Raw genomic sequence first — 16003 nt, forward strand, 5'->3', positions numbered from 1 at the left:
GCCAATAAATAATATTGGTTTGTTCTATAAAGACATTCTTAGTAACCTTTGAAAATTGGTGGTGATTCACCCCCGTACCTCGGAAATGCTATCGGCATGTCGGATCTGCTATATCATCAGACATGTGAGATGTGAGACGGAAGGAACAGAGAGAGTGCCTGTGTTAGCGCACACACTTGTGCAATTATTTCCCAATCTTCGAAATTTTCGGAAATCGAGAAATTCTCGGTCAGGGAAACTGTTGGTTTTTTGTTTGTGACAATGTAAACGTACACTTCAAATCAATTAATTTATATAGATTTATCGAAATGTATGATATTTAATCACTTTACCCGGACGGTGTAAATCGGCCGGTTGGAGATCGACACGTCTCCGTTGCGTATATAATTCCCTGATAATAATACCTACTGACTGATAACGCAGGTCTCTTATTACGTGTACCTATTGCAATTTCGCGGATATATCGAATTCTAGAAATCGTTATTCAAAGATTCATATTTAAACTTCTTTACTTTAATACTATTAAAACGACCGTTTTGAATTTTTGTAAGTTTGTCTGTAATGGATAGACTTAAAAAGTAATTAATATTAAAAGATTTTAAAAACTCTTTTTCCTATAGAACACTACGTTTGCAGCAATTAAAATAGAAATGTTGTTTCTTTTAGTAATAGTAACATTTTAGCCTGAAATCATGGCATTTGTAAAGCAAGTAAATACTATGTATTTCTTCAACTGATTCAATTTACGCCACAACAATGCATTAGGGTCGAAAATTTAATTACAATTAAAAGGTACTTTATAATCGTCATTTTTAAAATAAATCTGTACATAAAAATAACAACATCGTATACTAGTTGCGTATGTATGTATATATATTCAGCAAAAACTGGGAGACTTATAATAAACAAACGAATGTGACATTGAAGAATCGATTTCTGAAAACAAACTTGAGAATTAAGACTTTATTTTGATTTTAAATAATCGTTATCGCTAATTGCGATAAGACAGTTGCTATCGGCATGAAGACCCGCGATAGCGCCCGAAATTAAGTTGCATTCATAAAGATAGGACCAACCTTCGACCAACCAGTACTTTATTAGTTTATCTAAAAGTGTTGATTTATAACGTGTGGTAAGTAGATACTCATTTAATAATATTAAACAAAATAAGTAAATACACACATATCATTAATTTATATTTTCTTTAATCTAAAGGAGACGCAAGACATTATTGCTCGTATAACTTTGTATCGCGGAAAAGACCCGATTTGTTTCGGTAGAAAGACTCGTCAAAATCGGTTCAGCCGTTTCGGAGATTCGGACTGACCGTCAAACACTTAAAAGACTGCAGACAATATTTTAAAAAATAATTTTGATTGTAATGCCCGTCAAACATATGATGGCAGTGATTTCGAAATTACTGACAGACTTTTATTAAGTGAACTTCGTACGACCTAAAGAAAGCCATGTATTGAAATACGAAGTGGGAAATACCATGTAAAAATTACCAATTTTTCAGCAATTCCTTTAGAATTATCCGTTATACATATTTTCTTTTAACCACTCTTGAATTGAGGAGAAAAAAATATATTAATTCAATTTATAGTTTAATAGATTGATAGGAGATAAACCATAGATAACCATTTTTTTTTCACTTTGCCGCGTGTAAAGGCGACAATGGAGGCGTCGGGTTCTGGAATGCAATTAGAAAAGTTCGTCAAAGGACAATTGAAACAGTCCATACAAAATGCAGACGTATTGTCTATGCTCCAAAGAATGGTCGCTTCCGTACCAGATAACGAAGAGGCTGAGGAAGTCAGGCAAACCTTACAGCAGATTCTAGATCATTACGAAACTCTGGATGAAGGTGATAAGGAATACTTTTTAAGTTACCTAAAACAAGAGATCATGGGAAAGTTGGCTGCGAAATTGGAAGAAACGCCAATCGATATGACAGAACTCGAAGAAGCTATCAAAGGTGCAATCATGGGGCAAGTGTATTTGGTTGCGGCGGTCGCTGTAGTTATTTTCCTAATCTTGGGTATGTTTTATTTGGAAATTATAAATAAACCCGGTGTTAGGAAATTGGCGTTAGCCATTACCGAGAGGTATGTGATCTTACACTGATGAGTGCATAGCTATGCAACTGTGTATACTCATTGAGAGTAACGGCGCGCAAGCAAAAGCAGAGAAGACCTACCGCATGCGTGGCTTGCGGAGCGGAGATTCCGCACCCTGACTGCCGTGTTGGGCGATCGAGTCGAAAAGCACTTTAAGCCGTTTATGCTATTATAAGTACCATAAGTATACCTAAAACAAGTTGATATAGACTTAAAACAAACTCCTTAAATTAAATTATGAGTATTAAGCCTTATTTGCTATACTTATTTCGGAAAAAGCTGTATGTCTCTGGTGTATTTTATAATTTCTTCAATCTTTATATTCCACACCAAACAGATCTTCGGCAATGTACTCTCTACGCACGTTTCGCTCCGTCATTGTAAAGTCCGTCATTGTAAAGTCAACATCTCCTGATGATGCTCCGATCATCAGGAGATGTTGACTTTACAATGAATCATTGTTAAGTTCTTAAGAATATAGCAAATCTAGCTTAATTTTCATAATATATCATGAAATTCCGCAAAGTTAAGACTGCCTCTATCCAATCCTTACGTTATTAATGACTAAAACGATAGAGGTACTTACCTAATTTCATAGCAAAACCAAAATTATTCTTATGTATATTTTGCGTAACAGGCACAGATTTCATTAAAACCGTCATTATTCAATTAGGCCTTTAGAATACATATAGGTACTTTGTTTGTTTTGAGTGTCACACGGCAAATTAAAACACTCAAAACTTAGTTTAATTAAGGCCTAAAGCAAAATCTTCAAGAGGTAATAAACTAATTGACTTATAACTTTAGTTGTGATGTTTTTATACGCTCACGTCCAACAAGCCCGTAAAACAAAGCCCAGCAATATGCCACCATACGGCATATTGATTAAACAAACATATCAAAGAAATCATCAATTTTTTTTTTTTTTTTTACTATAAGTTAGCATATGACTGCAATCTTACCTAGTAGTAAGTGCATGATGCAGTCTGAGATGGAAGCGGTCTTACCTTAAATATTTAAGCCATTCTCGCAATCGGTAACTACGCTAAGTCGCTTCGCGATGTCTTTGTCGTTAGGGTGGTAACTAGCCACGACTGAACCCGCCATACCAGTCCAGAGAACATTCAGAAATTATACATTAAAAAATTGCGGGATCGAACTCGGAACCTCGGGCGTATAAGACCACCGCCCACCTAAGTCACTACTACCGAGGGAGTTAATCATAACGTGTTTTAACAATTCTTCTATGCTATTTCGGAGTAGTAAAGAAGTCCTACACTAAAGTGACAGGATTAAATATACTGCTATCCCTTTAAAACTGTCAGTTTATTTGTAAACTCATCTGACAGTCTCAGGGAACCATACTAGGTACTTTTACAGTCGACAGTTTAGAAAGTGACATACAAAGTTACCCAAGCTGACAGCTTTAAAGTAGCGGCACTTTTTCCCCGGTGTATGTTGAGGGATGACGCTTTTTTTAAAGCACAGATAAAAACTTGAAAACTATTAATTTTTACATCTTTTATTTGTTCTAGTATTCTTCGGCTACAAACTGTACAGATCGATAAAAGACAAAAAGACCAAACAAGAGGAGAAAAAGAAGCTCAAACAACTCAAGAAGAAGAAATAAAATGACAAACGTCAGACGTGAGCGCGATTAAAGGCTATTTGTTACAGTAGTTTGCCCATATTAAAAACCAACTACAGTTGTATGCATGTCAAGCGGCCAAACAAAGTCTTTAATCACCTCAACTAAAAGCAGGTCTCCTAAACATTTGTATAATTTAAATTATAACGAAGTGCGTTGCAACGATTGATGTACGTAATTACAAGGTCACTGTATATTTGTGACTTAATAGAACCGCTGCCAGCGTTAGGTTGGGAGCGACGAAATTGTTGCTATAATAATAGATGATTGCAACACCAAGGGTTGGATTAAAAACATCTTAGTTTTTGTACACTAAAGACCTAACACCCGAATCGAGCAATCCAGAACTGCTGTCGACGTGCTAACTTCTAGGGGTTATTAGATGAGAGCTACTGTGACAAATAGTCTTATGTGGAATGCCTGAAATAATATATTCTGCTTTTAAACGTATCGGTTGCCCCCTTTTGTCCAGGAATTTTTATAGATCTGACCCGGACCCCTAATTGACTGGGAATCATTGACCACTGGGCCCATTTTGTGTTCCGGCGATAGACTCTGATATTTTCTTAAAAGCCAAGGTCTCCTTTTGGCCAGAAGCCTTTTTTATGCTAGAATATATCCTTAAATTACTAAAAATTAGATTGTGAAACAAACCTTTATGGTTTGTTTCACAATCTAGTTTCTAGTTATTATACTAATAAGAATAAAAAAATTATTTCATTAGTAGTCCTTATGCATTTAAAATGCATAATTTTTTTCTAATCGGTCTTTATAGGGAAAATCTTTTTCAGAAAAGTTAACAAAATCATGTTAAAAAAAATGCATACCTACATAAATAAATAAAAAGATATCTTTTTATGTACGTACTTAAGTATAGATATTTTTAACATATTTAAGACTAAAAAGCCTATGAAATGATTAGGTACTTACCTCGTACAGACAGTTCAAAGGCGGTTTCACGGTTCAGTTCTCGGGATTCAGTACTGGGTCATTATGGTATATATTTACTATATACCATACCATGGTATATATAGAAGACTATTAGTTGTTAGTTGTGGCTTTGGAATCAATGGGTCCGCTTTTATGACGCCCGATTTATAACGGTCTATCTCTCTAGAGAGATTTATGAAAATTACAAATCATATAGTTACTAAAGTATAAAATAATATTATTTCAGGTATCTGTGCCAATTCAGTTGTACATAAATCTCTGAACCAAATTGACAGCCCTAAAATATCACTGCCTTATTGCACATTTTGATTTCAAATAAGAGAAAAAGTGAAAAAAATATTTTTAGATCTGCCAAATAACAATTTACTCTAAAGATTTCGTATAGCTAGCTGAATAACTGCATTGGTGTTGTTTTTTTTTTTTTCACGCATTCTCAAAACTAAATCGACAGGTCCTTTCTAAGCCTGTCAATTTAGTGATTTAATTTTTAGGTCAGTCAATTCAGTTGAGAAATTTGTGTACACCAGAATTGACACCATTGATATACAATCGACTGATTTAAATTTTAAATTAAGGAATAATTTATTCGGTCTATGAATGGATGTTCAATAAATATTGATGTTGTTCTATTTAAAATATTTATCTGTTATCAAATAACTTGTCTTCTTAATGAAAAATAGATTGGCGTTTACTTAATTAATTAAAAATGCGTACCTACGCCATATTTTATTGAATCATGCCATTAATTAAATGTTTATTATAATTTATTAAATTGACATTTTTTATATCACGCTGAAGACAATATGTTTTTACTTTTAAAATGCGTTTATTTTTCCATATTAATAAGCTATGTTTTAAATATTGTTTTAATTGTTAAATTCATTGGTTAGTAATTTAGTTATCTCGCTTCGAGTCCAAGTGGATGCTTGTTAGTAGGCGAGCCTCTCTTAAAATGCATCTGTGTTCATCCAAAGAGTACGGATCACTCAAATATGATAGACTTAAATATTCTACGGTGTTATTGTCATCTGCATGGGATTTGCGGATAGAGTCGATGTTTAGTAGTGAGTAGGTACATTTTTACTAAAAGGTATTTTGTTTCTCAATTACATTTTATATATTATCGCAAGCTTGAAGACTATATGCTATTAGTCCTAAATTACTTACCAATGCTAAGTTGGTTGGACCTAAAATACATTGTACACTGTATTGACAGGACAGGCTGTTATCTATGGTACTGAAGAATAGAGTTTCCCAAGAAGAGTGCGTGGTGTCGTTTTTACACTATAATCATTTCAAATGTCCCAATAGAAGAAAAGGCCATGATTCTTTGGCCAGGAACATGTGAATATATAAAATTCAATTTTTCATTCACGGTGTTTGCGATCGTGTCCACATGTTATCTACATTTTTCCATAGGGAATGATTTGAAAAGCATAGCACGATTTGTGTTACTGATATAGGTCCTATTATATAGTACAATAAACTCTTAAATTTCAGATCACATGGTAGTACTCTCTTGTTCGCTATGTTCTTGTGACAAGGGGATAAACGTATTGAACCGAATAATTTGCACCAATATGCTAGGTGTTTTTTGATTACCTAATATTAATTTAGCTTGCAGATAATACTTTTATATAACATGGAGGTATGCATTTTATTAAAGGCTCAAAAGGATTTGAACGCAGTTTTAATTTAGAAGTAAATGATATAATGATGTATGCCAAATATAATTTATTCTTCGTATATTTTAGGATATGTCTATTCTACTACCTAACTATTATGACTACATTCCGTGTATGATTGTTATTTTCTTTAATAAATGTTTATTGGTAAGTATTTGTTTTAATTAGGTATGGGGGTAAGTAACATTTCCCATTTTTTTATCACATACCATCATCGGAAATAATTAAACATTTTTAATTTATTTGTGAGTAACATCAACTTTAACAAAACTTAATTAAATTTCATGAAGGGTACGCTTTGTTTAATGCATTGGCTTATGATATGGACGTTAGGTTAAGAACGCTTGACGTTTTACCCAAGAACTTAACCTCTGACATTAAGTTGTTGTCTTTGACAAATGGCCACAAACTTTCGCTCATGTGGTTTAAGCTCAAAATTGGATAATAAGTTTTCAAGTGTACAACAATTTCACCAGGTTTTACCTTTGAGATAGCGAAGAGGCACGCTGTCAAAACTAAAATCAATCTAAACGATAAGACTGATCACACATTTGAGCTTTGTTAAATTTTTCTGTTATTGCAGTTTTTTTCTTTAAACGGGCTTATTTAAGGCAACTTTATGATAGGAATTTTCTGGCTCATGTAAAATTAGCAGCACTTATTTAGTAAATTCGATAGCGATTGGAATTTGGTATCCGGGTCCTGGGATATCTAATTGTGGGTAGTATCCCCTGTGTATTGAATTATGAACATAATCCTCAGTAAGCAATATGCAGTGAATTGTGTCCAAAACAGTAGAAACGCCCCGCGCAAGTCTTACTTTACACCCGTGAAACGTTGCTAGCTCACGATTTATTTCCCATTTTATGGTGTACATACGCTTAGAACATGGTAAACTAATTACTGGCAACTGCTAAATGGTATGAAGTGACTAACCGTTTTGCTCGAAAAACCATTCATAAGTGGAGTGGTTTTTGATGCTTCAAGATTAGCCGTGTACACGGGTTCTGTATGTTCTTAATTCTGTGCCCCTGAGCTTCGAAGAGCACGTTAAGCCTTTGGTACTGGTTATTGTCACATGACATGATAACAATTAATCGTTTAAGCCCACCAACCCACATTTCTGCAACGTACGCTCTTCACCCACAAGATGAAGCCTTTTCCCAGCAGAAGAAATATAATGACATCATCAAAAAAGTGTAATTGGCTTAGCTTTCCTTTTTACCCGACTTTATCAAAACAAGAGAAAAGCGATTTCATGTTCATGTTCATCATCCGGTGGAGGATAAAATCAAACGTCAAAAATAAAGATTCCAAATATAGATATGCTGTTTTTTAATTTCATAATACTTTTTTTTTTGTTTTTAGCATACATTTTTAACTTATTTTTGGTCAACATTCAGTACCATAGTACGACATTACACACTACAACTCGAGCTTTGAAACAAGATGCATAACATTAGTTTTACACTTGAATTTATACTTTCGTTTCGCGATAACTATGGTATTTTTAGAAATGTACAACCTCGTACTAAGGGTGCCTTAATACGATATTTTACATTGCAAAACGAGCGTTAAAACAAGATGGATAGTACCAGCTTTACTCTGCACTATACTTTCGTTGCTCGATAACCATGGTCGATAATGTGTTGTGCAACGTCGTACTAAAGGTACGGTTTTCGGTTGGGGTCGCCCTGGCCTTGGTTGTCGGCCACGATCCAAGCGTTGTTACAAAAGCTGAAAATGAAAGTTCATGGCCCTTATTTACTATGACATTGAATACTTGTAAACCCACAGTATTAAGAGTTGGACGCTCGTAATTGTACTTTTTCATGAATAGATCAACTATTACGTCAAAGAAAAAACGGACCTATTGCCCCCAGTTTTACAATTGCAAATTTTCTATGATATTTCGTCAGTCGGTAGGTATCACGAGTTTGGACTTTAATGTCAAAGAAAATAGGTTCCATTTTACGACGAAAAAACAACACTACTTTTACTTATACTGGATGTAAGATTCGCGTGACAATAGTAGTTTTTCAAACACCCTAAAGAGCTTCGCACACGATATCGACTCGACTCAAATTAAAACATTTAAATGTGAACTTTATATCAGGAGACATAAGGTACGGTACATAATTATTCTCAATTTCCGAGTAGTATAAGAGTGGGCCATATATAAAGCTTCTAACACAACGCTTTAATTTGAGTAGCCATATGACATGTGGAGGCCACGACACTTATTAGTTTGTGACTCCAACTTCTAGATTGTTGAAGTCACAAAACGTATTTCATGCACAATTACAATGCCATAGAGAAATAGGGCCAGGGCTCCCCGAATATAGGCAATTAGGCTGAGCGTCCACCGTCCACGTTTAAGCGTTAAGTAAACATTCAAAATCAATTAAATAAAAAATAATAATTATGTTAACACCGGATACATGTTGTACTTTGCTAGTGATATACAATGTAGGCTTAGTTTGCTATAATCCGCGAAAACCAAATATCTTCTAAATACAAATGTCGTTAAGGAATTACGGTCTCAGTAGTATGCTTTTATAACATGATATTAGATTAACAGTTGTATAAGTTAAATATCAATTTAATTTAATATTTTCATAATGAAAAGGTTGTTTTTGTTCCAATATTTCGCAAAACAGAAAAGTAACTGTTAATTTTTAAAATGATGCTAGAATAAGCAACTCGTGCTTTCGATGGGCTTCTCGAAATCTTCCTTTCGGCAGAATCATCTTTTCAAACCAGTGGTAGAATCACTAAAAATGGTTTGACCGTTGTGGACGATTCAAGAGTTTTTATAAAGCTAAGCTACTAAAAAAATAATTTTTGATTGTTTCGCTATCGCCAATTACAGCAAAATAAACTCAGTAATGCTTCACTGTATATTATGAAAGCAAATGTATATAACAATGTATTAAACTTATTTCCGAAAAATAAAATTTAAGTTTACTGCTACATAGATTTAATTTGGTTCACACAAATGTAAATTACTTATGGACTTTTTTTTATATATAGCTCTCTTTTACTTAAAACTAAACCCAACCTAACTATTAGACGCCATGTTGCCTACGTACATTCAATTTTTTTTTCATGTTGCTACGTCATTCCGATTGGGTTTTCTCCAAAGAGCAGAGTGGCACCGTTGACAGCTCTAAAGCTAGGCTGGGCTTATTTTAGTGCAATGCAGTGAATAGACGGTAGATTCTAATAGCGTTGCCACATATTATCAGCCCTTAACAGGTTCACTGCAGAGAGTAACACCAAACTTTACCCCATAGTACAAGAATGTGCTAAAATGACATTCCCACTAGTTAGAGGTGGACTTAAATACATCTTTTCATTAATATGACGTAGCTACGTTCTCTTAAGATAGTCCCGCTAGCCGACTTACTAACTTAGCCGACTAAGACGACTATCAAACCGAACATGACTTGCATGTTTTAGGGGTTCGATAATACAACAAACACCCTATAACAAGTGCGAGAGGAACGGCGTGGTGGCACCTATCACTGGGTTCTGGTCATTCACTCAAGCGAAAAAATATTCTCTCGATCAGCTGCTCTTAAACTGCGTATTTTCTTAAAAAACCTTCGCTAATACAAAGCATAGAGATCTCCAGCAATTTAAATAATTATCCATTAGGAAAATGCTGGCGTATTGGGTAACAAAATAGATTCAAAATAATTTATTTAATAACGAATCAAGAAGGATGAAAAATATTCTTTACGGTAGGGAATCAAAATACCGAGCACCGCAGTGAACCTGCTAATCAAAATCAACATAAGTGGGTAATACAAAGATTTTTACAATTGTTAGATATGAAAGCCTATTTTCTTATTATATAAGCGGGCTCACTCATCTGAAACTTAGTGAAATCAAGAGCGACCGATCTTTAAACTACCTCTATTCCAAAAATAAAATTGGTTACTGCTATTTTTTTAATTTTTGTCACTGAAACACGGTCAGATTTTTCACAGATAGATTGTTCACATGAAAACATTGTAAAAAACATTTTTGAATTTTGAAAAAAAAAAAAAAAAAAAGATAATCGTAAGGGCACATATGTAACAATTGTAATCCTTGAAGTAATACACATATAGACAACAATACTACTTTACAACCTTGATATACCTGAGTCGAACTGTCATATCACAAGATTTCTCATTTTTTTTCTATCTGCATTAAGAACCGTGGCCGTTACTCTACGCTTACACAGATTATGATAAAGTTTAAAGTTACATTATAAACACATTGACCCACTTTGTTCGTACCTTTATAAAAAATGTCGACTTGAGTTTTTTTTACCTAATATATATTCTCAAGCGAAATTAGGGTTTATTAAGAAAATATTCGAAAAAGAACTTCTACATTCAACTATATCATTAATTAATATTACTATTTATAATAACTACGTTTTTGTTGTTTTTTTTTTATAGTTTACAAAATTTACAATCTTAAACTAGATACTAACTAATTATTATAAAAAAACAAAATTTATCTATTAGAGACATATTTCTTAGTGTTTCAACTACACTTGGAGGAAAATTCAAAATAGTTTTTTTAATACGTAATACATATCCAAATCACGCAAATTCCGCGATTTGGATATGTATTAAACCCGGATTTGGCTATCGTGGCAATTTATTCGTGGCATATTCTCTATGTATATTCATTGACGACTGTAGTGACATCTAGCAGAAAACCCTGCAGTTTCAATCTACTTTTAAAGACACAAATTACGTATGAACTGCCGAAGCACTCTGCTCACGATAGCCAGAAAGATTGGGGTTCCTAATTAAAAAAGTATTCTTATTTTTTTTTTTACTTAAGTTGTACTAATTAAGGCAACGTTGCGTTACATAGGCTGTCGCAGTAACCTCCCATAGCATCAAAATATTATAATCATTAAGATACTAATAAAAAATAGATTAAAAGAAAATCGCCCTTATGTTAATCACCATTTTTTGAAGTTAACAACAGGGGCACCAAAAATCTCGATTAGACGGTGACCGTATACACATTCATATACCACGCGGCGTAAACGCTTAACTTCAAAGATAGTATCAAATAATTCCGTAAAACAAATTACAGCTCGTTTGCGAAAATTTTTAGTTTGATAAAAATATGTTTTAAGAAAAAAGAATAGCGCTTTAACATCTCTTTTTCCCGACCGCCTTTAACTTACAACTTCGAGAAATCTCCTCATTGTAGCTAAAACTATATAAAATCGCTTTTATTGTGTTTTTCATTATTGTCGCAAACGAGCTTTATGACAGTGTGAGCTTTATGGTGATAAAACGATCGCACTTCAGGCTGACCTCTACAATTTAAAATTGCTCAAAGTTTAACAATCTGCCTCCAATAACACAATTAATAAAAGCAATGTTATAATGAAAAGATAAAAGCTAGGGAGGCTTAAAAAACTCTTTAACCTACATATTGGATCATACTATATTATTTCTAGGGGCTTCATTTATTCGCATTCGAAACCATTTAGCAACTATCAAATGATTTCATTTGCTATATGCAATAACACAACCTCGGGATTCATATTATGAAAATTTACACATTTATAACAATTAGCATACTATTTTAGGACAATTCCGATGCCAATAAATTAACATCAATAGCATGTATCACAAGCCGAACAAGACAAAGCTATACGTTAGAAAGAGATAGCATTGGGATATATCTTTGTCCAATCAGTTTGTATACCGAATTAAAAAAAAACAGTTTCCCTATTAAGGCAGTTTACATATTTATATCATAAATTATAGAGCTATGGAGTTTTATAACGATAATTGGACTAACTAAATTTAGTTTATTGTTATAAACCATAAATCGACTAATGAACTTTCAAAGTGTAAGAAAGCTAGCACGGCTTTACGTTCACCAAATATTATTTCTTATCTTATGAAATGCTCTTTGTTTTAAAAGCCTTACAAATATACGTGGCATAACGTCGGTATAGTTCACGTCGCTTCACACTGAGTACTGCCAGTTCAAGTGTGACAAAACACTTAAAACTGTTCCGACGATACGTTACTATTTATAAGGGCCATGCTTGAATTGTCAAAAGGTAACTTGAAAATAACTGATCCAAGCTAACATATGTATAACATAAAACATATTGTATGTAAACGTAATGTGTGTATACCGTACGACAGGTGAACGCTAAGCTTTTATTTTAATCGATAACGTCAGTGACAATTAAAATAATTTAATTAATTATACTAAAAATATCGGCCACGTTTTGTTCACAGCAATCCTTTCCTTAATTATTTTTTTTATACATTTTTCATTTATTTCTTTTAGTTTACTTATCAATCTAACTCGTCAGTATCATAAGAATCGTCATTTCAAAGATTTAAAGTACTATACAGTTTTATTAATAACGTTAAATTAATTTAATTTAATTATTTTATTAACTGGCAGATTAATATTGCTCTTTATTCTCCCCTTACTCGGATATATCATCATGATAATTTATATATCATCATATTTATTTAGACGTATTAAATTAGAAAATATTAATTTTAATGCGTTATTTTGGTTTAAATCAGTTTGTTTAAATAAGAAAGTTTTTTTTTTCCGCGATTTTATACATTCAACAAAAGCGATACCTACGACCTACGTATTCCTAAAAACAAAATTAACTTAAAACTGTATAGTGGATGTCACAGCCACATAATTTTTTAAATAGTTTTTACTAATTAATATGTAATTATTTTAAAATTAATAATGTCAATTGTTTTTATTAAGTTACGGTTAAGAAAATAATAATTTTGGCTTCATATCTCATTTAAGACCGAATAATACAAAAGTCTCTCTTGGACCAGCCAAGGACGTGGAAAAAAAAAATCGGAATTTTATATATTTCGAATTGTCTATGATATAACACTTATACGTTATGATTGTATATTAATTTTTATTTATTTGAACAATTTTTACTCATTTTCTTCAAATTTTCTTGGTTTTGAGCATCAATTTAGTTAAGCTAGCAAGGAAACATTAAAGTACAATTAATAATCTGTATAGTTTGAGAGCGAGCGCACTAATCGCATGTAGGTTTTAAGCAGGGCCTCGTTTAGCGATTCATACGATATTGTTAAATAGCTTTGCTCAGGGGGCTATTTATTTTCTACGAGCAGAGTACTCGAGTTTACAGCGCCGTTAAGAGGTCCGAAAATATCAACGCGATACAAATGTACTTAAGTTTTTTTTCAGTTTCTTAAACATCTTGAGAGTACCGGCCAGGATATTCGATATCCTTGTCAAGGATGTAATCTCTCTCTGCATGACAAGATCGGTTAAGCTGTGAAACCTTGCAAAATTCGTAGTTGTTCAGTGGTTTCAATACGGGTAAATATTTTTTTGTTTGCTGCTCTATTAGCTTGGTGAATGGTGCCAGCAGCGTCTCCACAAATCGACTAGTTTAGTCTGTAACACAGGCAGTTCTTTTAAATCTCCCGGTAACATTACGTTAGTGTTTTCCGTGATCTAAAGTATCATGTCTATCATAGTATAAAAGCTGTATCTTAGTGCTCTGGTTTGACCAAAAAAGGTACAAAAAATAACACACAAACAGACGCACTTTCGCATTAATAACATTCATGTGGGTTACAAATGCTTAAACGCAGCACGCTTTTAACGACGTATATGCGCGTTTGCATCAATGGAATAGTACTGAAAAAACCTGCAAAACAAGGTCGTATTACCGTTGCTTTAAAAGGGGGGAAAGAATTTAAAGTGGTTTGCGTTATTTTTTCGTTTAGCGTCGAATTCTAAAACGGCTGAAGTTTGCTTCATCGTTTGTTTTAACGCTCTCTGAAACTAGCACTCGGATTTAATTTTTATAGACAAAAAATTTTATGATTTTTTCATAGGGTAGATAAGTTTAACTAGATCTTTCTTTTCTGTTTATGTAAGATTTATAAAATTTATTTTTTAAATTCAAATAATAATTGCAGATAAGGCAGAATTTAATCACGCGTCTCTCGGATTTTCTGTATAAACGTTAAACAAGAACATTTCACTAGCTCCTATTCTACATTGTTTATGCTAACTATACTACGGACCTCCTTTATTCCAATTCTATATAAAATCGCTCATTCATTATTAAGTAAAAAACATTGATTGTGTATATATTTTATATAATAATAGTCTTCTAAATTTGAAGGAGTATATATCTACACACCAAACTCTCCTTAAGGCTTCGAGGTTTAATATTTTGGAATACATCTCAGGCTTTTATGAAAGTAAATGTAATATAACCTAGCATAATATTGCTTAGTATCGCGATATCGATGGATGCCCATCTTAAGGCTTTCTTTAGTGTTTACTATATTTAATTAGGAATTAATTCGCATACGTCGCGTCGGCGATGAGTGACATCTAAATACAAAACCGTAGCCAAACGTTAATTACTTTTCTGTTTTAGTATTCGCTTCTCAGAGGTTTGGTTACGGCATAAATCTTTTTGGTTAGCCGTTCTTCACTCACGAATATAGTTCTATTAGAATCTTAAGAGAATATTAAAATATTTAAACCTAATTGAATAGTTAAATACTCCAAGACTGGTTTCACTCGGTTCTATAAACTTGTCGACATTGTGGCAGAATGGTTCGATTTTTGCGGAATTATTCCTTCATTCTTATTATTAATTAATAATATAATTTTAAAAACCTTTTAATTGTATGATAGTAGTGGGTACTCTTACTTGTGGAAGGAGGGAATACAGTTTGATATTTTGATACATTTCTATTTTAAGGTATTTATCTTGTATCTCTATGTACACTTGGAATAAGAATTTAATTAGTTTACAATAAACGTTTAGAATGCGATCATTGATAACGCTTAAAAGTTTATGAAAATTAAGCTTAATTTCATATACTCTGCGAAAACAGGAGAATCTATATAGTGTAATTTATAATTTCTAAAATCCTTATACGTACATTACAAAAGATCTGTTTGGTGTGGAGTATAAGTATTGAAGAAATTATAAATTACAACATACAGATTCTCCTGCTTTTCGCGGACTACAGCAATTTAAGTTTAATTTTCATAATATATCATGGAATTCCGCATAGTAACGCCTGCTTCTATCCAATGCTCAAGAGTTAGTCTGAATGCGCTAATCTCAGAAACAACTAGCATGATTTAAGCTTTTAACATCCCGTTAGTTAATTGACGAATGCTTAACTAGAAAGTGGGTTTCCCTGTCTAATAACCCTAGCATAGCATTAGGGCGATGGGGTATTGCAGTTTTATCTAGAACTAAACCTTTAGGTAGCCGTACACGTAACCTTAAATTTAGCTACAGCTGATATTATGGTTGTCACTGCGTATTTTATGACAACTTTGTACAGTTAGTTCCCCTAAGTATTCATCGGTACTGCAATACTCCTCAGAATAATACCTTCTCTTTTCAAGCTAGACTTGTATAACATCACACTATTACCTAACTATGACACTATAAATAACCGTGGGTGAAACCATAGAAATGGAGTATCACTACCGATTTTTATCAGCTATACACTTGTAAAGCGTAACGGAGCGTTAATATATCTAACGAGACGTTA

The 16003-nt window shown here is 33.1% G+C and overlaps 2 protein-coding genes across 3 annotated transcripts in view; one reads left to right on the forward strand and one right to left on the reverse strand.

The window, feature by feature from the left end:
- The window catches only part of LOC120624875 (cyclin-T-like), a 69054-nt gene that overhangs the window by 23708 nt on the left and 29343 nt on the right, over nucleotides 1-16003 (reverse strand). The gene's annotated exons all lie outside the window — the stretch shown is intronic.
- LOC120624881 lies at nucleotides 937-6555 on the forward strand. Of its 2 annotated transcripts, XM_039891642.1 has the most exons (3): nucleotides 937-1132; nucleotides 1672-2041; nucleotides 3656-6555. In XM_039891642.1, the coding sequence occupies exons 2-3, from the start codon at nucleotides 1678-1680 to the stop codon at nucleotides 3748-3750; spliced, it is 459 nt and encodes a 152-aa protein (XP_039747576.1). In that variant the 5' UTR covers nucleotides 937-1132; nucleotides 1672-1677; the 3' UTR covers nucleotides 3751-6555. The 2 variants fall into 2 exon arrangements, with proteins under 2 accessions (XP_039747576.1, XP_039747577.1); XM_039891643.1 differs by lacking the exon at nucleotides 937-1132 and having other exon boundaries at nucleotides 1525-2041.

The sequence above is a fragment of the Pararge aegeria genome, chromosome 7 (genome assembly GCF_905163445.1).
Source record: "Pararge aegeria chromosome 7, ilParAegt1.1, whole genome shotgun sequence".
NCBI lineage: Eukaryota > Metazoa > Arthropoda > Insecta > Lepidoptera > Nymphalidae > Pararge > Pararge aegeria.